The sequence below is a fragment of the Aethalodelphis obliquidens genome, unplaced genomic scaffold (genome assembly GCF_003676395.1).
Source record: "Aethalodelphis obliquidens isolate GAN/ISIS:26980383/991018 unplaced genomic scaffold, ASM367639v1 scaffold72, whole genome shotgun sequence".
In the NCBI taxonomy this organism is placed as follows: Eukaryota; Metazoa; Chordata; class Mammalia; order Artiodactyla; family Delphinidae; genus Aethalodelphis; species Aethalodelphis obliquidens.
The window spans coordinates 10,133,240-10,157,940 of record NW_020838016.1 but is presented as its reverse complement, the minus strand read 5'-3'; the positions used below and the strand labels follow the sequence as shown (position 1 = coordinate 10,157,940).

Here is a 24,701-nt window from a genome sequence, read left to right as displayed (position 1 = left end):
CCTTACTACCGCTCTACTGAATCAAAATCTCAAGAGGCAGGGACTGGGAATTTGCATTTTAACAAGCTCCCCAGATTATTATAAGCCAAAGTTCAAAATGGCATCCAAGATCATTCACAAACTTTTAAACGCAGCAGCTTTGCAGCCTATCTTCTTGTAGGGAAAAGAACCAACTACTGCAATATCATTTGAGGAAATCATTTAAGACAGCATAACTCTGTAAGTGCTATTCATGAAAATTACCAAAACAAATAATTATATATGCATATATATAATTTTCATGAACATGTATATAAATATATGCACAAGCACCATTTAGAAAAAGAGACTTATCTGTTGTATAAAGATTTTACTAAAAATGGTTACAATAAAAACGTTTTAGGATAAAAAGCAGTTTTAGCTCTCAGAAAAATTCTTCTATAAAACACTAGATAAATAAAACATTTCTGAACCACCTTTCTGGAACTAGGAGGAGAAAGGTATATAACACACTAAATTAAACACTGAAGAAATGGTATCTATGTCCATAAGTCTCTACCCAAGAACTTGCTAATAAGATTACTGTTGGGTGGGGAGGGAGAATGTATTTTTCTTTCAGCCTTGACAAAAATCAAAGAATATTCTATAGAAGCTAAAGAACAGAAAGGAAAGGAAAGCAGCTATCCCTACTCCACAGGAAACTGATGTTTAAAATTCTTGGCTGGTCTTTCCTTGTTGGAAGCTTTCTTGTGCTTTAGTCATGACAAGGCTGGGGTGGTGAGATGGGAAGGAAGATTCTAAAATGAAAGTATATCTGTTTGGTTTTCTAAAATCCTTTAAAAAATGGCTGCCAACCAAATTATTTTCAAAAGCTGGTGGAATGACAAGGAAACTGGCATTTCAAATATTACAAAAAAATGACTTGCGTTTACCTTTTGGCCTTTTTGCTAACATCTCTAGGAGAATCTTTGTGAGATGACCTGGACCGTGAGCTCTCTTTATGAGATCTTTCTGAACGCTCTGATCGCTCCGATTTTGGTGATGGGGATTTCACTCGTCTACCACTGCTACTGCGAGATGGGCTAGGGGACGTACTGTGTCGCCTTTTCCTATGGAACAAAGCCCCCAAAACATTCCATAAGTGAGCAAAGGATCAGGTATTCATTTTCTTTCTACTAAATTAGCTTTTAATTCCTACCAGCTTACACTATCTTTATTTTCACTAACCTTATTAATGTTATTTTCCAACAACATTCAAAGCCTTTTATACTAAGAACAAATAAGTCTTAAAGATAGGTTGATCTAGACAAAAACTGAATTCAACTAAATTAGATTTTCTCCTGCTCTAAGAAAGATTATTGGAACAATGGACCAAATTTCATAAAGGTCTCTGATTAGACAATCGTGTTTTTTAAAATGTTAATTTCCTGCTCTTGAAACCTTTTGTTGTTGTTTGATCTTGAAACTTTTACTGTAGTTAAGTATGAAAATGGGGCATCATGTAGGCACACTACTCTTAAATGATTGGGGACGAGGGGGGAAGGAAGAGGAAGAAGAAAATAAAGCAAAAGGAGAAATATTTTAACATTGGGGGAATATGGGTGAAGGATATCTGGGAATTCTTTATACTATTCTTGCAACTTTTCTATAAATCTGAAATTATATCAAGATAATAATAGAAAACAAAAAAGTGATAGATTTACTACTTAAGCAATTAGTATAACTGTTATTTGTAACTATATGTAGGGTGACTGAGCCAAATTTTTTTCTTGGCATTTGTTTGGTTTTTATTAGGAAAACCTCAATTCTGTTAACTAAAGTAATTTTCTCTACTAATCAGAGATTTAGGAACTGTGCAAGTAAGGAATAAAAACTAAAAGAGAAATGACTTTGATTAGAATAAAGCCTTAAAGTGAGGACCAAGTCCCTATGGCCTATATACACAAACTCCCTTTACAAACAGGACCAGGAGACTCAAGTTTACAGATATCAGCCTCAGCACAGAAGAAAAGCTTATATTGGAGGCAACAGGTAAGATCTAGCAAGTTGTTTAGTTATTTAAGCCTTAGGTTTGATACCTAATACGGTAACTGAATTCTTGCACCGAACTAAGGCTAAGGTACCATACGAACCATGTAAAGGGATGATGTCCCAGATAACTAAGCCAAGTGCCAACTGACTGCCCCATTTCTCAGCTAATTCTGCCTCCTGCAGGCAGAGGCCAAACATGTTTACCACACACACAAAAATACTTTTCCAGTTTGTTGGCACCAGTGATGAAAATATTACAAAATGAAACATGATTCCAAATCCTGAAACCAGTATAGGCATTAAATGAGAAATGTTATACCTTTCTTTCCTTGTTGGAGTACACTCATCCTTTTCCTTCTTGTCTTTGGATCGAGATTCCAATTTTTCTTTATCCTTCTTATCTCTTTCTCGTTCTCTTTCTAATTCTTTCTCTTTCTCCTGTTGTTTTTTTTTTTAAAGAGAAAGTATTTAGCCATTAAAAACACGAACCTGGTTAATCTCATTTATGAAACAATACTGCCTCTTCTAGTTAACTATTTTTTAAATTACTACTGAAGGTATAACTATTTTTTTAAAATACCTACTCTTCCAGAAAACCAGTCATTTCTTCTACTCTTCTACTTATACTGAATAATAATAGTGATGCCAATGACAGCAGCTAAACATTTTCTGAGTGCCTACCACAGGCCAAGCAATTAATAAACAATTTTCCATATACCATTTCATGTAATTCCTCGAAACATGCCTAAGAATAGCATTATCCTCATTCTAGAGATGAAAAATGAGATTAAGAAAGGCTAAGTACCATGCCTGTGGTCATGGTGAAGGATGGTGAAGTGAAGTCAGGATTTGAGCCAAAGCTCCAGAGCCAGGGCTCTCTTAGCTACTACCTAGAGTGCTGTCCCTCCACTTGAAAACACAATTGGAAAAAGCTAACAGAACAATGACCTTTCCAACTCAGACTGCAATAAAATTGTCAATAGTGATTCTAATGGTACAGCAAGTTGATTTAATCAAAGGAAAGCCCTTACAAAGTAATATGTTGAAAGGGAGAAAGAGCTATTCACAATACTCGTCCATCAGAAAATACTATACTATCAGAAAATACTATTAAAATACTATTAATACTCAATACTAATACTACTGAGAAACAAGTACCAATCATATTGGAAATGTTAAATCCTAATTTATAAAAGTACAAACTGACTACATGACTATATTATTATATAAACCAAAAAATAACTTATTTGCTTATCCCCAACTGCTACAACTGCCACTTCTCACTTGAAATTATGATTTCTATTGATAATTAAAGGAGTGGCTATAGACAATGAACCCACAAAGCCAACTTAGCTTTCCACTAACAGGAATTAAATTTCTCTATGATTTGTATGCATCAAGAAAGCTAACTGATATCTGATAAACAGCCTACATCAGATGCTGGCACATGTTCTCCATAAGGGCCAGGTGGTGAATATTTTCTTTGTGGGCCACAACCGGTCTACTCTACCGCTTTAGTCGCCACAGTAGATAATACACAGATAATAAGTGAAGGGGTATGGCTGTGTTTTAATAAGTTTATTTACAAAAATGAGGTGATGGCCATAGTCTGCTGACCCCTAGTATGTACCTTCAAAAAGTACATTCTTCCCTCCAATTACAACGATGGAATGCAAGGAGACTAAAATGGTAATACATGTATTACTACATTAGACCCAGTGGGCATCTCAAGGTGTAGTCTTCCATGCAGATCAAACATCTACCACCATCTCCAAAGGGACTCATGGGGTTCAGACACATAACATCTTTTTTTTAAAAAAAAAACTCATTTATCTTTTTTCCAAATACAACATACTGAGCACAAATTTAAAAAGTGATGCTGAGGAGACTGATTTCCTCTGGTGACCTGTAGGATACATTTTCCTGATTGACACTTTCATAGGAATCAGACTACAGTTAAAACACTCAAGATATTTTAAACATTTTAATTCAATAATAAGGAGTTAATATAGCTATTATCTAATTCATAATCCTGCAAAATTGGGACTTATCAACCCAGTTTTACAGAGTAAAAGCAGGTTTCAGTGACGTGCCTGGGAGTGCACAGCAGACAGTGGCACCAGGAGTCCACAGTGTTGTACAGCAACAAGCTGCTTTACCACACTGTTGTGCTCCCGTCACCATTAATAGGTTTGTATGATTTTAAGCTCCCTTCTAGTTGTTTCTATTTCTCTCTATAATCTTTTATTTGTAATGACAGTCAAGATATAGGTAAAAATTAATAGCAGTCCCGATAAAATTCTTAGGTTCTTTCAACAATTATCATGTAGGCCTCCTTGTTCTAAAATTCTCTGTATATCCCTAAACACTTTTTTATGTATAAGAATACGAGGTCCCTCAAAAGCTTAGAATTCACAGATGAGATATTCTACCACTTGCTGTCCCTCCTTGGACACAATGGAAAAGGAGTCCTAAATGAAATTCCCAAACCCTAACACCATCTCTGACTCTGTGCTACTTCTCACGGTTCTTGGTGTCTCACTGTCACAAATGTGACTCTTTCTATAGTATCTTCCAGTTCTGAAAGCATGTTCTTAGCAGGATTTCATGCTCCACAGGTAGTATCAGGAATAAAACAGTGTGCTGTTGCCCTAAGACTGCTTTCCACGCTGAAATAACTGTAAAACGTCAAGTTTCAAACATTCCGAATTAGCTACCAATATTCAGCATGTAGACAAAGGATATAATTTAAATATTCTTTTCCTTAAATATGCCAATATATCAATATTGTAGGCAGTCAAACAAATAACTCTGGAAAATGCATATTACTGCGTATACTTATTCCTTACTCGTTGAAGAAGTTTATCTCTGTAGTGTTCTACTTGTTCCTGAAAGCTCTGGCCTGGTTTTTTAGGTCTTTTTCCAGATTCCAATTCATCTTGAAACTTCATAACTTTGAGCTGTGAAATAACACATATTTAAAATAAATCTTTTTATCACTATAGCTTCTCAAGGAGTGCTTTGCTCCTTTAAAAAAAACTCTCTTCTTTGAAACAAGTGTATAAAAACGAAAAGCATAAGTATAGCAACATAAAACATAAAAACATACAGTAACCGATTAAGGACTCAGTCAAAATATAACATCAATGTGTAACTCCCTCATCGGAAGGCCACTTGTCAGACAAGCCCAACTATGCAGAATTCAAGTAATCAGACATTGGTCCACGTGCTCTCTGCACAGCCACACGAGATGACTTGACAAAAATGACTGTTCTAATTTGTGGTAAATCAGTTTAAGAGGTAAGCATCCAAGAGTCAAACAACAGACCTGAATGCTACTTTGGTGAAAGAAAGGCATTCCTAGAGCACCTTTTGAAGATCATTATAAAATCCCTAGCTACAGTTCCTGCTGATGTGGCCTAACTCAGGCACAAGCACAAGTCCAGGGCGCCCAGAAAACAGGTCACAAAGGGTCCCAACTCAAAAGACAGTAGCCCATGGAATGGCTTGTTAGCCATCTATCCCCTGGCTGCCCTGGGACAGTGCCAAGTATATCACCTTTCCCCTCAACTATTCACTCTTTCCTCAGGGATGAGGGCAGAAAAGGGATCTTTCTACTTCAACAACAAAGAAGACCCTTCACCTGGCTCCCCACCTAGTGTTCCACTCCTCCAACCCTTACTGATAGAAACGGAGACAACAGCAGAATGAGAAAAGAAAATGCCAGCCTAGGCACTGCTCTAAGCAGAATCTGAAAGATTAAGAACTTGCTTCCAGTAAACACTGTAATTTATGGCTGCGTGTTTTCTAAGTGTTTTGCAGAGAATGTCAATATTTTAGAACACAAATCCTTTGGTTTTTATTAATCCCGTGGTAAAAAAAGATTCAGCTATAGACATCTTTATTACGACACATGTGGGGAAGAAAAGAGCGTTTAGAAAGAAAAACTACACAATAAATATACATTATACATACTATATATCCTATAGTATATAATAAAACTAATTAGAACTTAATTCTTTATTTAAGGGTTCTCCAATAAAAAGGTACTCACTGAATTCTAAATTCAGAAACTGACATTTGAATTTAGGGGCAGAGAAGAGAGCGCGCATGAATAAAGCTCATGAGCCCCGAGTTCTAGTTCAAATTTGCCACCAGTTGTGGACCTTTACTCCACACGACTAAATCTCAGAGTAAATAAGGGAGAAGAATAGATAATTCTATAACAAACCCAAGATCTGCATTTTAAAATCAGGATTTGGCTCACGTCCAAATCCCAATTGCGATAGGGTAGCCACTACGAGAATAGGATGAACCACCGCTGAGTATCTAACAAAGAGAGAGGCCAGATTCTCAAAGAACATATAAAGTAGGGAAATGTATATATATAAGGTGTGTTGCTACGTGCACCTCTGTGTATGCATGTATAGCACAAATCAGTATACACATATACAGTGTAGAACCATCCAAATTAACAAAAGTTGTATCACATGGTTTTCTTTCAAGTCAATAAGAAAACAGAACATTTAGAAACAGTCTGTTTTGGCATTTATAAGAGGGTAATTCAATTATCAAGAAAATACATTTTTTATTGAACTCAATCTTTGTTTCTACTCCAATAGATCCATCAGGTCAGTAAGGCAGAGTTCAGTAAGACTGGGAGAAGTTCTGAGAGTTAAGGGCCATGTGCAGCTTGAAAAAGGTCCACAGGTGAGCACATTCACTGATAACACATCTTATTCCCCTACAATTTTATAAAGAATGTATATGAATATACCTCAGGAAAAATGAATCAACTTACTAACTCTGAAAATCCCTCCTCTCTACTTAAAACTGACATCACACTGATTCTGTGTAAGGCTGAAACAAAACGTTTTCTCTATTAACTTTCTGGCTTGGTGATATCGAGAAAGAGGTGGGCAAGAACTTGTACCAGCCCAGCAGTGAGTAAGTGGAGAAGTGGAAATTAAGGTGGTAGGTATTATAAGTTAGTAAGAGGAAAAGCACTGACAACCAGTAGGCATATAAAATACTGTTAAATGAACGGACAGAGTATTAAAATTCACCCTCACGTACACTTTTGAGATTCTGGACTGACTGCTACACGACTGCTAATATTTACTGGGAATGTTCTACCACCTTGGGGCAAGAAATAAGGAAGGCTCCCATTATACAACCCTCCCCTCACTTACGTGTCTGAATACCTTTGGTAATTTTAAAAAGGCACTATAATAGAAAAGGGAATGGAGAGAGAGAAGTCTTGAGAGTTTGGATTCCCGCAATAAGTTATTTCCCCTTCTTATTGTTAAACCCCAATCAACATCTACTCTCTCCCCATCACTCGTGCAGACACTGAAAATGAGCCTACTACAGTACCACGTATACATAACTTGAACGTGTCAGAAAATATCTCACTTTTTTTGTTACATACTATTTATGCTCAACATGTGATGGATTTCATAATGCGAGATATAATCTATTCATTACATCAATATCTGCAGAGGATCTCCTATGTGCCAGGCACTGGAGATATGATGATGAACAGACAACAGACATGGTCCCTTACTCTTGCAGAAATCACAGCCTAGTGGGGAACACACTAAACAAGAAAGCAAGAAAAAAAAAAAAAATACACACACCACAACACATGTAAAATCGTAACAGAAAGACAGAAGAGATGCTTGAACTAAGAGGCCTGAAGGAAGACAGCTGGTATGAAGGTTTCCAGGCAGAGAGGGAACAGTATGGACCAAGGTATGATGCTAAGAGGAAGCACAGTTTGGTGGGAAAAGTGAAAGAAGGCCAGTGTAGTGTAGTTTAAACTTCAATGCAATACTAACCTCAATTTCACGGAGTTTAGCTCGTTTTTCCTCGCTCATTTCAGAGTACTTAGAGAACTTGGACTCAGTCATTTCTTCTTTGATTGGATTAGAGTACAAATGATGTTCTTCAGATTTGGAACTTTGAGTATCTTCTTCATCTTCACTTTCTTCTTCTTGACTTTGGAAATAAATAAGCAGAATACGTTGTATGTCACGACAGCAAGGAAAAAAATTACATTTTACAGTACAGCTTTTTGATTTTTCACTGCCTTAGAGCTTAAATAATGTTAACAAAACATAAGAGGACAATTCATCACTAAAACATTTTTTACTAAATATCTGATCAAATAACAATTTTATAAAACTCTTATGTTTCCTCCATAGAAAAAATTTGAGCTTCAACATAATCACACTTCTAAAAATTCTGCTTATGTTAATGTTATTTCTGTGGTTTTCATTCTGCCACAAACTTTCCTTGCAACAGTTAAATGAAATGACTAATCAATCAGTGATTTCTGCATACTTCATAGTTCAGAGTGATTTCATGATGGTTAATGTTTAAAAAGCCAAATGTTTACCCTTCCTTCAGCAGAGCCTGTAAGCTAGAGAATACATAAGTTTGAGTCACAGAGTTTCTATGCAGCAAGTAAAAGACCTTATCTAATTAACACATAACCCTAAGAACAAAACAGTGTATTAATTTTAAATTTTAGCACACATTAGTATTCATGTCATAGTTGATTTATGAAAGTTGTATTGGTTCTATGTCAGATAAAAAGAAAATGATAAACTAAGTGACTACCATAGCTAAGGATACAACAAAGAAAAATTCTCCTGTCCTTCCAGAAGCAATCGAGTAGAAACAGACTGGGGAGCAACTATGACAAGCTGCTCATCATTGCCAGGATAGGATTAACAAATGTTCTTCAATGTTCTTGAAGCACAAAGAATGATGGGACTTAAAAAAAAAAAAGGTTGTATGCTCTGGGACTGGGCCTTTTGAGTGTAAATGTTGGATCTGAGCAAAACAAGTCTTCCATGTACAAACTCAAAATGTTTATGTATATACAAACAAAATTCCTCATAAACAATACTGTGATATGAACATTACTGGCACAGCCTAGAATATATGCCATTTTCCCTTAATATTTGAACCTGATAAGCCCTTATATATTGGTATTTGAGTACTAACTACCCTCTACCATGAATAAGAGGAGTTCTTTTAGTATATATTTAAAACTATTCATAATAATATAAAAACAATTATAACTAAATCCTTTCCAAATAAAATTTTAATTATTTTAGAGTCACACACTGAATGAGACAAATTTAAGCAAGGTAGATAAAAATAAAGAGACTACTAGCTTTTTAATTTCTCATTTAAAGGTCCTTTCTAGAATACTAATAAAATACTTTTCACACTTTATACTCTCAGAGCCCCACAAATCATTAGTAGCACATATAGGCACAACTCAATACAATACTCAGGTGACGAAAAAAAGAGGAAGAAGTCAAAACCAACGATTAAAAAACATATTCTTTTCGGAAATAAACTTTTACTTAATATTTCTCATTAATTTGTCAGAAACTTCCTAAATGCAGTTCTTAGCTAATTTTTTAGAAGAACGAGAATTTCTTGTTTTATGGTACAAAATAGTTTTACAAGTGTCTCAGATGCTTTTAGTGGTTAAAGTGTGTGTGTGTGCGTGTGTGTGTGTGTGTGTAAATACAGATTTACTGAAGGATTATTCTGGAAAGAGTTAATCAACAAAGATGCAACACAGCTAATGAAACTGTGTTATCTATTCAATGGAGATTACTTAACCAATTCCAGCCTGTTATTTACAATTTTTTCAAAAAAAATTTTTTGCAATTTGAAATATTCCTTGATAAACTTCCTTGTACACTTATCTGAATGCTTGCTTTCAACCACAGATGAATACAGAGCAGATAAACATATGGACTAACATGGAATAACAAAACCCATGACACTTGAGTGAAAAACATGGGTCACAGAATAGTATGTACAACATTACATAATTTATGCTTTAAATAGATATGCATGTTTTTATACATACAGAGAAAGAATATAGGTGGCTAGACACTAAACACTAATCATATTATTTAAGACTTTTAAAATGAACTACACTACAATTTGAGAATTTAAAATACACACATACTTTACAGCTGCTATTTAAATTTTGTAAGGCCTGAGTGATCTGTTCTAATTGGCTTTGACTTTAGCTCTTAGTTACCAGTTCTAGGTTCAGATCTCATCACAGCCTCATCTTGCTCTTCTTGTAAAGAACTGGAAATTCAAGACTAAACCCATACAGAATTCATTACAAACGAATTAAATTACTATTGGAACTTTTCTCCAAAGCATTAGTAGTGCTATATATATTTTTTAATCACCCTTCTGCCGCAAAGACAATAATTACTAGTGTCAAAAAGCAGCTCCAGGGCTTCCCTGGTGGCACAGTGGTTGGGAATCCGCCTGCCAATGCAGGGGACACGGGTTCAAGCCCTGGTCCGGGAATATCCCACATGCCGCGGAGCAACTAAGCCCGGGAGCCACAGCTACCAAGCCTGTGCTCTAGAGCCCGCAAGCCACAGCTACTGAAGCCCGCGTGCCTAGAGCCCGTGCTCCACAAGAGAAGCCACCACAATGAGAAGCCCGTGCACCACAACGAAGAGTAACCCCCGCTCACTGCAACTAGAGAAAGCCTGCGTGCAGCAACGAAGACCCAATGCAGCACCCTGACCTGCCCCCGCCCAAAAAAAGCAGCTCCTTGGTAAAAAGGCATTTTGGATTCAGCCACTAGAGGGCAGCAGTGAGGCACAAGAAAATTTCAAGGACCAGAAAGCAGTAATATGTGAAAAAGTATTTTTCCCTGTTTTCAAAAAGTTATTTTCATGTTATCATGACTTATTTGGAGCTCCTAGGAAAAATCAAAAATATAAATTATATTTTCAGTGATCCGTGCTTCACTGTATGAATGTACAATTACCATCAACACAAAAATGCTTTCACATTTCAAACATTAACATAAATATCAAATTCAATGCAAAAAAATTAGCACCTTTAGAAACAAAACCACTTGAACAATATTTGGGTTCTGCAATGGCTTTTCTACCCTTCCCTTCCCTTAAATAATTATTTTATGAATACACATACTCATTTTAAAAAGCAGTGATCCTACAATGGTGAGAGATGTTACTAATGATGGGACTGCAGACATAAAAATGAAAACAAACTGGACTGTTTCCAATTCCTGTACTCCTAAACAGCCTCAGAGAGGTACTTCCATCAGCGAACCACATCTACATTTTGTAAACATGTTGTCATAATCATTGCTGACTTGTTCTGATCACACTGTTTCTGGAAAGACATCACCATTGCCAAGTTTTCTTCCTCATACCAAACTGTGTTTCCACAAATGCTGATCAATCATACTGCCTTAAATCTAAATGCTAACACCCACTTATTGAATCCACACAAATGCTCAAATTGTGCTGGGACACAAAGGGACTTTTCCTTTTGTGCACTCTTCCATATGAAAACAATAAAAGAAGATTTTAAAAAAACCCAAAAACCAGAAACCTCTGCTTTGATGCCATCTCTTTCCCTATTAAAAAAAAATTAACTTTTTTTGCAATGATTTTTAAAGGTGTCAAGTGCTATCTTAAAAAAAAAAAAAAACTACCAGCATAAACTTGCAGGAGAATTTGGGAGCAGGAATTCCTATAATCACATTCAGTGTTAAACTCAAAATCAACCGGGGGTAATTACCAAAGAGCAAAACTGAAACTATAATTTCTCCATAAAATAAAGGTAAAATGGTTTTTTTCTTTTAGTTATTCTTAGTTCTTCTGAGGTGTTAACATTTAAATAACATAACGGTCATAATGGTCATAATGCATTATTTTTCTTAGCAATGCACAATCCCCCCCAAAAAGGAGCATAACCTTCCCATTCACATTTTAAAAAACACTTTTTGTGGAGCCAAAACAATACTTGATGACAAAGGTTTAAAATAAATGCAGTCGACCATTTAGTAACTACAAAGTAAGAATGTATAACCTAGCATAGGAAAACAAACTCAAAAGCAAAGTGAAACCAGATGCGTCAAAACCAGAAAGCAAAAGCTCTTTATTCACTGGAAAAACAATGAACTAAAAATGATCCTCTTAAAACAAGTTTTTTTAAGAGTTAAGTTTTCCTCTTTACTATTATTTCAAGCATACCTCTTAATGAAAAAGGGAGTGTATATGCAATAAGAAACTGAGTATATTCGAAACTTAGATTCTTACTTTTGATTTTCTTCTTCTTCTGATTCTTCATGCTGGTCAAATAACTCCCATTTAGAAGTTGTTACAGCTGAATGGAAGGAAAAAAAGGATGTAATTCCATAAGGTAAATCAGCATTTTTGCAGCAGCACAGTAGAAGCCCAGCTTTAGAACTGAAAGTTTATATTACAGAAGTTATCTACATTTATCTTTTCTTTGAATAGCCATTTCTATGTACTAAATGTATTTCTTTCCTCACACCTACACTATAATTTTATTCAAATTCATGAGGTGACAACTAATGTTGTCATCCTTATTTCTATGCTAGATGGTAAGATTTATTTCATTAGAACCTACAAATACTAAATTAACAATTACAGATTATAAGCACTAGGATACATGTCCAAACAAGTATGAAAGACAGGTCTAAACTGCATCTAAGAAGTCAAGCATTATAAAAGAGACAAAGCTTTGTTTTTTCTGAAACTGACCTCTAAGTAAACTTCCAAATAGGTACAGCTTCCCATCTACATTTTCTACTGAAATGGCTTAACCTAAAAGGTTTTTAGTGATTTCTCTGATTACTCTTGAAGCATCCAAACTGAAGGATCTAAGAAAATTTAAACAGCAACCACAATGAAAACTTAGCCACTAGACATAAAATATGACAACACTGGGTCTTAAGGTTGAAACATGTTATAAAATACAAAAGGAAAATGTATACACACACAACGATTTGGTAAAATTTTAAGTACTCAAGTTTTTAAAGCTTTGTATTTATTGTATTTTTACTTACCCTGTGCTTCCAATTCAGATTCATCTACAGCTTCCCATTTTGATGGGGCAACCTTAAATATAGGCTCATTCTTCTTTGAGTCTTCAGTCGCATCCACTATTGAAGAAAGATGAGCCATTAATTCTGACTACTAGAGGATGACTTAAGGAGCTCATGAGTATTCACTTATTATTAAAAAGTAAAATTAAATAAGGTCACACATGGACTAATAATGACAAGGATTATATAAGATATAATCCTTGTCAAGAACAAGGATTATGACTAATCCAACTCTCTGCACCTGAGGTCCAATTTTTAAATATAAGTATAAATATAATTTATACATACACATATGCACATGTGTGTGTGTGTGTGTGTATATATACACACACACACACACACATACTCAGAACACAGAGGTGGTTATTGCAAGCAAATGGAGAAGCTGAGGAAGTAAAAGAAACTTTAGTGCCTTTATCTAATTATTGTTTAAACTGCAGAATTCATATATTATTCAATATTTTAACATATAATCCAAATGTACTAAAGATTATGTATACTTCCTATTTCCAAAAATGATTTCAGGCAAACAGGAAAACTGAATCTATAAGTTAGGAAAACTAATAATAAAAATAGAACTGATAAAACCAAGCACCTGGGATTATGCATACAATTGAACACAAGATTTTGCCTATAGTTTCCTAACAAGACAGGAAAAACCTGCTAATATTGTAAGAGGCTGACTGTCCCAACAAATAAATGTGACCAGAAAGGAAACCTTTTTCTTGGCACAAATGTATTACTGGGTTGTTCAATTCTGAAACGTCAGAAATAAAAGACAGAAAAAAGTTTAATGACTGACAATCTTACTGAGAAATTATAACCTTTTTCCATATCAGCATGTGTGGAAATTAAAGAGGCTTGGAATCAAACTTATTAGCTAGATTTAATGAGTTTGAAATTTGAACTTACAAGGCACTCCATCAAGATCATCATCAAGGCTCTTTATAGGGACTCCATCAAGGTCATCAATGGGAGTAGCATCAATAGGAATTCCATCCACATCTTCTAGAGGTGCACCATCAAGCTCTTCCTCAATGGGGGCACCATCAAGGTCATCTGGTACATCCTATAAAAACACATACTACTGTAACATTTTCTTTTGCTTGCTAAAGTCATATTGCTAAAAGATTAACTTGCAATCCAGTATAAACCAACCAACATTCCCAGGTACAATGTGAGGATATAATAAGAATATATTTTTATCATCCAGCTGACAAAGACGCATTCATCTGTGCAATATTTATCAAATAGTTACCAAGTACTTAATTACGCCAGGTACCATGTGAGGCACTGAGGATACAATGATGAGCAAAAATGAGCCTTGGTGCCCTAGTCCCTCCTGTCATAGAGCTTAGTACAATTAGGGGGTGGGGGGGACAGGGGGGCAGAGAAGGAGCCAGACAATCAGATAATCACAACAATACACGATGACTGCTATAACAAAGAGGTGCACTGTGTTATTAGAATGTGTAATAAGTAGGTTCCACCTAAAGAGGTCTGAGAAGGCTCAATGAATTTATGCTCAAACTGAGATCCGAAGTGTCTCAGATAAAGAAGAGATGTTCCAGAAAGAGGAAAGAACATGTACAAAGATGTATGGTAGGAGGAAACATATTTAAGAAACTGAAACAAGGACCATGTGGTTGGAGCAGTAAAAGTGAAAATATGATAGCTGGATTAGGATGGTAGAAATGAAGATGATGGATTTAAGAACTATTGAGGAGGTTAAAAAAACAAAAACAAAAACACAGAACGGTGATGAATACAATCTGCTACCACTGTGGTGCATCTTTTCAGGTATATGTTTACTTACACAGCTATCTTTAATTTAACAAAACGAAATCATGCTATATACATTACTCTATTACTTGGTTTTTTCCTACTAATATACTATAAATCCTTTCATGTCATCAAATAAAAAAGTCACCAATTTTCACATAAGGACACAAAACAGAGAATTCCTGTTACATGTAATTTCAAGTCCTGGGCTCCAGCAATCCCAGCAACAAAAATCCACTGTTTAGTGGTAAGCAGTAGGCATTTTCCACAAAGAAATGTTACATTTGTAACACATGATAGCTCCACAGCATTCCAGAAATAAATTTTAAGATAATCGGACAAATACACTGAATACCTACCTCTGTCTCCTTTTCTTCAATAATATTTACAAGTCCTAAGAAAATATTTTGTAGTTTGATCAAAAATGGTTCTGGATAAATTGCCCAATCTTCCCATGCTCTAAAGCAGGTCATTACCCGTTGCTAACAGGAAAAAGACAATGAATTATCATTTAGGGCAATAACTATCCAATGTCATCTCATGATAATGACCATCACAATTTGCTAAATTTTCCTTTAAACCAATATTCTTTTTTAAAGTTTAAGGGAAATATCTATTCATCATTACAATATTTTTTTAAAAAATCAATATTACCTCCCCATTAAAAGAGGAAATAAACTAAGAATAAATGTAATAAAAAAATAAACAGTAACTGTTTGCTCTCAGTCACCTAAGATCAAGGTCCCACACCACTGGTGGTACACATGAGGCCACATTCTGGGAAACACTAGCTTAGAAACTTATGAAAGCTGGATATCAAGGTAGCCCACATTTTGATCTGAATTCCTTTATGGTCCGATGAAGTACTTCTTGATTCTGGCTAACACTTCTCTCTGTCCCCTCCTTAAACTTTTCTATAATCTCTGTCTTATGGTCAAAATTTGAGGTCAAAAAAAATTTTAATGGAGTTGTTTGTCTGAATCCCCTAAATGGGTAGGGTCACTGGGCATCTTCCCAAGCTAAAAATTTCCTTAATGAGTATTCTTCCCATGAAAGTGTATCTATTTTTTCAACTATAAGTAAGGTATTCTGTTTGGCTTTTCTTAACATTGGTCTACAGCTTGAGAGTTAATAAAAAATTAACAACTGAATATACTTTCAACATGAATAACTATATTCCTAATCCAGCCAAATAATATATACCACTACAAAACAAGTGATCTTCTGAGTGTTTTCTGTGAAAAGACCAATATTTAAAATGTTTAAATAAAACCCTTAAAACTAAAACAGACACCCAACAAAACACTACACATATTTTAAAATTTCAGACTTTTTTTGACACTGAAGGTAAAATGGCAGTAAATTTTAAAACAATAATTTCTGAAACATCTAAGTTATGTCTTACACTTACTTAACATACTCTTTTAGCCCTCCAATGTGCTTCCCGGCGCCTACTTCCCATTTAAAACACTAGGGCAAAAATACCCAAACAATAAACGTACCTTAAAGTTTTCAGACTGTAAATGGCCTTGAATTGTACGATAGGTAGCATTGAGGTCTGAAAATATCTGACACAACTTTGTTTCAAAACTGAAATTCAAATAATATGTTTTTTACAATAGAATGTGTTTAAAAATCCTTATCTACTTCAACATGCTAGCCAATGAAAACCACTCTGGACTTTTAATTTTATAAATAAATTAATCAAGTAAATCTTTAAAAATAAGAATTAGGTGTTTAAACTCTAAAACTATAACTTTAACTCCTATTATTCTGAATTTTTCTTCTGCAAAATCGCATGAAGAGCCTTAAGAACTAGTTCCCTTAATTAAAAAGGAACTTTTACATCTAGGATACCTTGAGCCATCTAGTCCAACCTCTTTGTTTTATAAAATAGGAAATAGAAAAGGTAAGTGACCTGTCCAAGGCAAAAGAAGGAATAGCAGAGCTAAGATTAGGGCCCAAACCTCCAAATTTCCCTTCAGAGCCAGTTCCTAAAGAAAAGCTTTCCTAATTCATAAAATAAACACCAAAAAGGAACTGTGGGGAACTGAGGAAGAGCTATATATCAATATACAGCAACATAATTTCCTATTGCCTAGGAAAACATTAACAATGAACTACAACCAATACAATGATGATCAGAGAACACTGATTCTATAAATAGTTAATGCTCCTTTGTTTTCTTCCTTTGTTGGCCACTATTTCTAGTGTTTCAGCTTATTTATTACACAAGTGGCTAAATACACAATAGGAATAAAGTGATTTTTAACTCTTCCTATTTGTTCTTTTATTAATAGTTAATCAAGAAACTGATAGAAAAACTTTCAAAAGATTATAATAATTTACCTTAAAGTGGTTTACTTCAATGAATACAATCCAATTTTTAGAATATTAAACAAACTATGAAGAAGTTCAAATTATTTCTTATTATTGAGGGTATTAATTAACAAAACTATCCTCTTTTCTGAGCTCCTTACCCTTAAATATTTTAGTTCAGGCATATCAACTTACATCACTATACTTACAATTTTCTATAATAGGAAGCATTGGCAACTTTGGCTGAAGAGTTGTACAAAACATCAGAAACCAAATATAATCTGGCAATCTAGAATACCAAAAGATAGCATAAAATGGATTAAAAATAAAAACCAACAGCAAAAAACATTACTAAAAATATTTCCATATTGAAATTTTTTGAATCAACAGCATAAGGCCAATGTTTAGCCATAATTTAATAATCCTAACTAATGAGAAGGGTTTTAAGAAATTCAGTATCACCACAACCATGACTTGGACAGGGATAGAAGTTGTAACTCATTTACATTTCAATCTGTTGATAATTTGTGTGTTAATAACTAAGATAAGTTTCCCAGGCAGTAGGAAAATGAAACTCCACGAGAAAGATTTCTTCAGTCAACTTCTTCATTCAAAAAGGAAACCAATTTCAATTCAAATAGAAGTCAACTATTACCTCTCCTTTACTTAACTGAATGTTCCATTAGGAGAAAGTATTCCCATACCTTTTTGGGGAGGGGTGTCTTTAAGATGGACAATGACTCGGTAATGCAATCCACTATTTCTTCAGCAGCTTCAGCATTATTAAGACAGAAAACCATTGCATCTCCAATATCATTTTTCCTTGGAGTTAACCCCCGCAGAATTTCTTCTAATTTGTCCCTCTGTCTGAATACGAATTTTTTAACTTATAAGTATTTATAAATACAAATTTCAAATGCCATTATACTTTCTGCTAGCAAGTTAATTTCTTTAAAACCCACTCAGATAAAACTCTGAAGACTAAATTATGTTAAGTCTGATTTGTGTTACATATTCCAAATATGTTACCTTTTTTTAAAGAATTTATATGGGGAAGAAAACTATCCCAGGAACTAATAAATTATTTTAGTGACTTTTAGTTTACAAATTAAGTAAATTTAAAATTATAGGCATTTTTTCAAGAGTCTTCACGAATGTCCCACTCCTATTATCCTATTACAGTGAAGAACCTTCATGGTCTTCACTCTCCTTTGAAGGAAGTTTGTTACTTTAGCACTTCTGCATAGGATTAGGACAGGATACAAAGCAAGGGTTGACAAACTTTTTCTGTAAAGGATCACAGAGTGAATATTTTAGGCTTTGAAAGTCATAGTCTCTGTCACAGTTACTCAGCTTTGCTGCTATAACACCAAAGCAACCACAGAGTACATGTAAAAGGATAGCTATGGCCATGTTCAAATAAAAATTTATTTACAAAAATAGGAGGTAGCCAGATTTAGCCTATGGGCTGAGTATGCAGATCCCTGGGCAAAAGTAATGATGAACATACATCTTCAGAAGCAAATATATTCTCAAATGCTATAGTTCTCTATCAGCAATGCTCTCACAAACAATGCATCAATGCAACTAGCATTAAGATTTATTGACAGTGAAGTATATAATCCTATAAGCTAAAAATTATTTTGGCCTTTTTTTCCCCTTCAGGTATACAGAATTTCCTCTAAACATTTCAACAGTTAAATTTGTTTTTGCTTCTTAAACCAGGCTAACTGCCCTGAAGCAGTGCTGACTGAGCACTAATAATAACATGTTTCCATGGTGGCCGCACACGGCACTTCATGGAGCAGCTTTGCAGTCACCCATTTGACTTCACTAAGCCATAAAATAACTTTACCTCTGCGTTGCATTCAAAGAGGCAAGAGTTCTAAGGGCCATGAAATAATTTCTATAAGAATATATAAAGTATTCCACTGCTGGAGTACCATCACTTAAGAGATCATCAATAATTTTTATCAGTAGGAAGAGGTCAGGTTGAGTAGGACACACACTTATAATACTTGCCAAGATTTTTAAAATTACAATGCATATGTTAAGAGATGTTACTATTTTAAACAATCACAACTTTTAAAAACCATTTTATTTTAGGGTTAACACATCTTATTAAGACCATTAATTAAAGTGACCATTAAAGCAACTTTTCTGAATATAAAACAAGAAAGGTAAAAATCTTACTCTTCCTTAAGTGCTCCCTTTTTACTAGGCTCCTCTACAAAAGCTTCTGTTTCCTGCTCTTCTGACATCCCATGCAGATATGGATTTAACGGTGGTGGCCTCCAAAAAGATCCGTTTTTGAACATACGAAAATCTTCCGTCCGCCACTTAGTCGGAGAATCTCCCTAGTTAAGTGTCCAGAATGTTATTAGAAAGATCTAATACCTCAGAGTCAAAATTAAAAAAAGTAGTTGATTATACTTGCCTGCAGAATAGAATAAAGCTTCCACCTATAGTAAACATGGGCTGGTGTCTGGTTTTCAAATAAGAATCTAAAACAAAAACAAACAAAAAATTAAACATTGGATTCTTTAATGGAGAACTATCTTCAAGTAAATATGAACAAATGAGAAATATTATTTGTCTATTTACTTCTAAAGAAAACCAAAAGCAAAGATCCCTGAAGAGAAATCCTCACCGACTACCATCTATCCCCTTCCTCACCCCAACCCCAGACTGCCTTTGTGACTGACACTAATACTCAGAAGGTATGTATGCATCTTGCTGAGTCTTACAATCAGTTTTATTGAACACTATGTGTCAGGTACTGTGTCGGGCAATGGAGAGATCTTCCCAAAATATAATTTCAAAAGCAGTGTTTTTTGTTTTGTTTTTTGCGGTACGCGGGCCTCTCACTGTTGTGGCCTCTCCCCTTGTGGAGCACAGGCTCCAGACGCACAGGCTCAGCGGCCATGGCTCACAGGCCCAGCTGCTCCGCAGCATGCGGGATCTTCCCGGACCGGGGCACGAACCCGTGTCCCCTGCATCGGCAGACGGACTCTCAACCACTGCGCCACCAGGGAAGCCCAAAAGCAGTGGTTTTTAAATGACTTAAGTAAATTGCAAATGAAGTGTTAGATATAACTATTCAGAAGATAAGTAGTTTCTTATAAACCTCATTTATTCTACCGTATTTTGCTTATGAAAGACTCTTTCATTGAAAAACACAATGAAAAATATTTTCCTCCTAGAGAATGCTAAAAACAAAGCTATTTAATTAATCAAACCATGGAAATCACTGGAAAATTGACCCAGGCACATTCTAGTCTAATTATTAAAACTGCCTTCTCACCCCATTACGAAAATAACCTCATACTTCTAGGACTTTTTTCTTTGAGTATTTTTAATTTTAAAGTATTTTTAAAAATGCACATCTGAGGATACACAAAATGTGGTATATACATGCAATGGAATATTATTCAGCCTTAAAAGGTAAGGAAATTCTGACACATGCTATATACCAAGGATGAACCTTGAAGACATTAAGCTAAGTGAAATAAGCCAGTTTCAAAAGCACAAATAAGGTATGACTCCACTTAGATGAGGTACCTAGGGTAATCAAATTCACAGAAAGTAGAATGGTGGTTGCCAGGGGCTGAGGGACCAAAGGAATGGGGAGTTATTGTTTAAGGGGTACAGAGTTTCAGTTATGGAAAATGTGAAAAGTTATGGTGATGGTTGCACAACAACATGAATGTACTTAATGCCACTGAACTGTACATATATAAATGGTCAGTTGTATGTTACATGTAAATGTTATTACCACAATAAAAAAAATGCACACCTGAACATAGGATTGTTGATCTCTCTGTTCATAATCATAGCTTCAAACATTGGCCCTTCACGTACAACAAACTCTATCATTCGATGTATCAGGGCGAGCAAATTCCTACAACAACAACACAGTTAAAGAAAATGGATTCAGACCTACCACTAAATAAAACTACACTTGACCTAAGTTACTATAATTGTGCAGAAAAAGATTATTCTGCTGACTAATACAGAATTTTATACCAAGAAAGTAACCTGGAGCATAGTTAATACCTTGTGCATTAAGAGGGAGTGGGGCAATGGGGATAAGGGAGTGGGAGGGGAAGGGAAGGGAAGGGAGGGTGGGAAACCACAACACAGCTTCACAGTAATAAAGATTTCAATGTCTAAATACCCACTTAATTTTACTTTCCAAATGCAAAACATTAAATTATGAATCACAACTAACTGGAAAGCTGCAAATATATAAAATCAGTAACTTAAAGCTTACATGTTATCATAACCATCTAAAAACTTACACACTATCTCAGTTTTAAAAGAAAACATTCCTAAACCAAGCACTTTTGTAGTGATATTGAAATGTTATATACATGACTATAATTTATAAAAATGCACAACTATTAACAAGTTTAAGGTCTGAGTTAATAATAATAAAAAAAAAATCCATCCAACTCCTGTGCTTTTCTGGTACACATATAGCAGATGGAGTTTTTATTGAATCTGACCTTTAATGAGGCAACATCCCTTTGGACCACACTTCAAACTAGTTCACATAGTTCATGACATGTATAATTCTGCCTGTGTGTTCTGAATCAATAAAGCAATTATATTGCCAAAGCCTTAAACGAATGGAGTCCTGTTTCCAAAATATTCTGAAATAAGGGACATTGGTGATATGCCCTTCCCATTTTTCATAACAATTACTTCCCAATATTTAAGCCAAAAATAAACATATGTAACTTTTTAGTCGTCATTTTGTTGACTGGGCTTATACAAAGTCTTTATTTTTAAAATCTGATACCTTATTAGGCTCCAAACACAATTTTAGACATTGATTACAGTGTCAGGCAAAAATGATTCAGCTTATGACAGCTACTTCTGATTTCTCATTTCACCACTCTCCACCATATAGAGTTGGCAAATAACAAATGGGAAAAGCAAAAGGATATTGGCTCTTGGTACAAGGCACACACTAAATTACACCTTTAGCATTCCCAGCTCAAATTAAGTTCATATAACTGCTAGAATATAAATAAATATACAGTTATAGAATAAGACATTTTTTTTGCTCTATAAAGCCCTGCTTCAGAGTACATGAACAGTAAAATAATTTATCTCATGCTGATTATAATTATTTTCTCAGTTTTCAAACAAACCTACTTAAGTGGACACTAAAATCTCTACATAGTGAAAAAATGAATTTTTTTGACCTCCTAAAAGAGGTCAAAGAAAAATATGAAGGTTTAATAAATCTTTAACAGAGGGAAAACTATATATTAAAATTATTAATTCAACCTCAAACTGTTAAAGCAAAAACCCAAAAGTATCAATTTTAAATCTAAAAATTCTTTCACAGAAGTACTAATTGGTCTGCAAATATGCAGGTCTTGATAACCAAATGAGAATGTATTCTCAACATCCATGTGGTTAATGACATTGTTTTAAAAGAAGGGAGATATGGTATTGATTCAGTCCCAAAACTCCCACTGGTATATGTCAAATTAAAGGGAAATTTTATGTATCATAATATATAAAATCAATGACTAGGTGGACAAATACTACACATCCAGAAACTTGTATGAATTAAGTCAAAAGCAACTTGACTTGCATATTAAAGATAGATGAAAAATGATTTAGCAAGTTTAAAACAAAGGATTCATTGTAATGGTGAGTCAAGACTTTACAGCAAAATGTACACTCAAAATTTTGTTTAGAAATAAGCTGAGCCACATGTAAAGCTAATACTGGATATATGCTTTTTAAGTGATGCCAATATACTACTTTCCTGTGAGTGCTTTACCAGTGGAAAAAAAAACCCACTATAGTTTTAAACAGGCTTGTAACTGATATATCTATTTTTAGAAAATTTAAAGTTTAAAAGAAGTTTTAATATGTTTCATGATTATTTAAAATCAAAATCTGACAATTAACTTTAATTCAAGATTCTTAAGAACTGTAATCACTTTTTTCCTTAAGGATTATGTGCTTATTTTTAAAAAGGTGACTTTTCTATCAGAATGAAACAGTGTAGTACAAAAAGATGGTATAATTTAAAGTGCATTATTTTATTTTAAAATGGTAATTATCTTATTCTGGGCAACAACAACAAAAATTGTCTCTCAGTTATAATAAAACCACATTTATTGGAGTCGATCGTACCAATGTCTGGTCAAAAACTGTATACTTTCCCAATCCATCCCATGATGTTTTCCTGGTCCCCCGCTGCCGCAGACAGTTCAGCTGGTGTTGCTCACCAAGGCCAATGTCAAAGAGAATTTGGTATTCTTTTGTGTTATTATTCAACCAGTGTTGTGTTCCTGTGTTTGGGAAAAGGCTTAGCTTGACTGAGCAAGAGCATACCTACAGCATGAATTCTTCCGCTTTAACATTATGTTGAAAAAGAAAAAAAGGAAGAAAGGAAAATAAAAGAATTCCAAACACCTTTGTTATCATGAAAAAAGTTTCTAGTTATGGTCAGTGTTCATGAGAATAATAGAAATTCCTTCTTAAAATCATTTAGGAAAAATAAAGGTATGCTTTCAGTAAGGAAAACTCAAACTAAGGTTGCATATTAAACACAGACAATTCAGAAACCAAGGAAAAAAATAACAGATTGGGTCAAAATGTAACATTATCTAAAATTTAAGATACATTTAAAACACCTATTTTCCCATCCCAATAGTCTAATGTTATTAGACTAACAACTCCAGATTAAATCTATTAAACACATTCTAACTACTAAAGCTACAAAACACCCTACATTGGTAACAATAAAACAAAAAAGATAATGACATAAAATTGCAAAGTATACTAAAGTTAGTTAGATTTCACATATCCCCCCCAAAAAGTACTGGGAAGGAACCATTGCTCAGTCAAGATACTACCTTTTCCTCAACACCATTTTTTTTTTTTAATTCAGAAGGGGATATTGTCTATATTTAGATCAGTAATAATAAAGAAAAACATGTACCTTTCTGTTGGGATAACCACTTTGACTATGGCTTGCGACAGAGTCTGTATATGAAGTCACATCAGATAATAAACATAGAATATGTGAGTATTGTTAACAAGTAACAAGCAAAAATATACATATGCATTGAAAATACTACACATCTAATCACAAGTTTTGCAGGCAATCACTGCATTTGAAGTAATTATACACTAAGCAATTACATAAATGCAAATGGATGTGTTCAGTGAACAGTAAACGTTCACCAAATGCAAAGAATCAGAACATTCCTGCCAGAATGCACATCAATGCACTGAAATAGGTACTACACTGAGAATTATCAGATAAAGATTTTAATTTGTGAAATCATTAACTGTTTGCCTCTGACCATACAGTTTGCTACTTTGTTCCCAAGCCTTTAAAACCAGCCCTGTCATTTTAAGTGTAATTAATTCATAATAGAACCAACAAATTCTTATAACTTGAAATTAAGTTGGTTTTATGTTTAATAAAAAGAAAATACTCACCCTTTGCTTTTACTAGAGTAGCTAACTTTTTAAAAACCATATATGCTCTCAAATATTCTAATACCTTAGATCTTGAAAACGAAGTTATTAGCTAGCTGCCATCCAAACAATTTAACTATTTAGGAGTCTTTCTAACTGAAAAGGCACTTAACCAAATACAAAG

At 34.5% G+C, this 24,701-nt stretch overlaps 1 protein-coding gene across 4 annotated transcripts in view; it reads right to left on the bottom strand.

The window, feature by feature from the left end:
• The window catches only part of U2SURP (U2 snRNP associated SURP domain containing), a 55,790-nt gene that overhangs the window by 4,109 nt on the left and 26,980 nt on the right, over window positions 1-24,701 (bottom strand). For 2 of the 4 annotated variants that reach the window (XM_027091756.1, XM_027091754.1), the window contains exons 13-27: window positions 24,033-24,076; window positions 20,856-20,960; window positions 19,497-19,563; window positions 19,253-19,416; window positions 17,764-17,926; window positions 17,269-17,348; window positions 16,243-16,330; window positions 15,100-15,222; window positions 13,871-14,027; window positions 12,920-13,015; window positions 12,147-12,213; window positions 7,851-8,010; window positions 4,860-4,970; window positions 2,330-2,448; window positions 912-1,088 (exon numbers count right to left, since the gene is read on the bottom strand). In XM_027091756.1, the coding sequence (XP_026947557.1) occupies window positions 912-1,088; window positions 2,330-2,448; window positions 4,860-4,970; window positions 7,851-8,010; window positions 12,147-12,213; window positions 12,920-13,015; window positions 13,871-14,027; window positions 15,100-15,222; window positions 16,243-16,330; window positions 17,269-17,348; window positions 17,764-17,926; window positions 19,253-19,416; window positions 19,497-19,563; window positions 20,856-20,960; window positions 24,033-24,076 (1,721 nt within the window). The remainder of the gene's footprint in view (window positions 1-911; window positions 1,089-2,329; window positions 2,449-4,859; window positions 4,971-7,850; window positions 8,011-12,146; window positions 12,214-12,919; window positions 13,016-13,870; window positions 14,028-15,099; window positions 15,223-16,242; window positions 16,331-17,268; window positions 17,349-17,763; window positions 17,927-19,252; window positions 19,417-19,496; window positions 19,564-20,855; window positions 20,961-24,032; window positions 24,077-24,701) is intronic. The other 2 variants (XM_027091757.1, XM_027091755.1) reach the window with 2 other exon arrangements.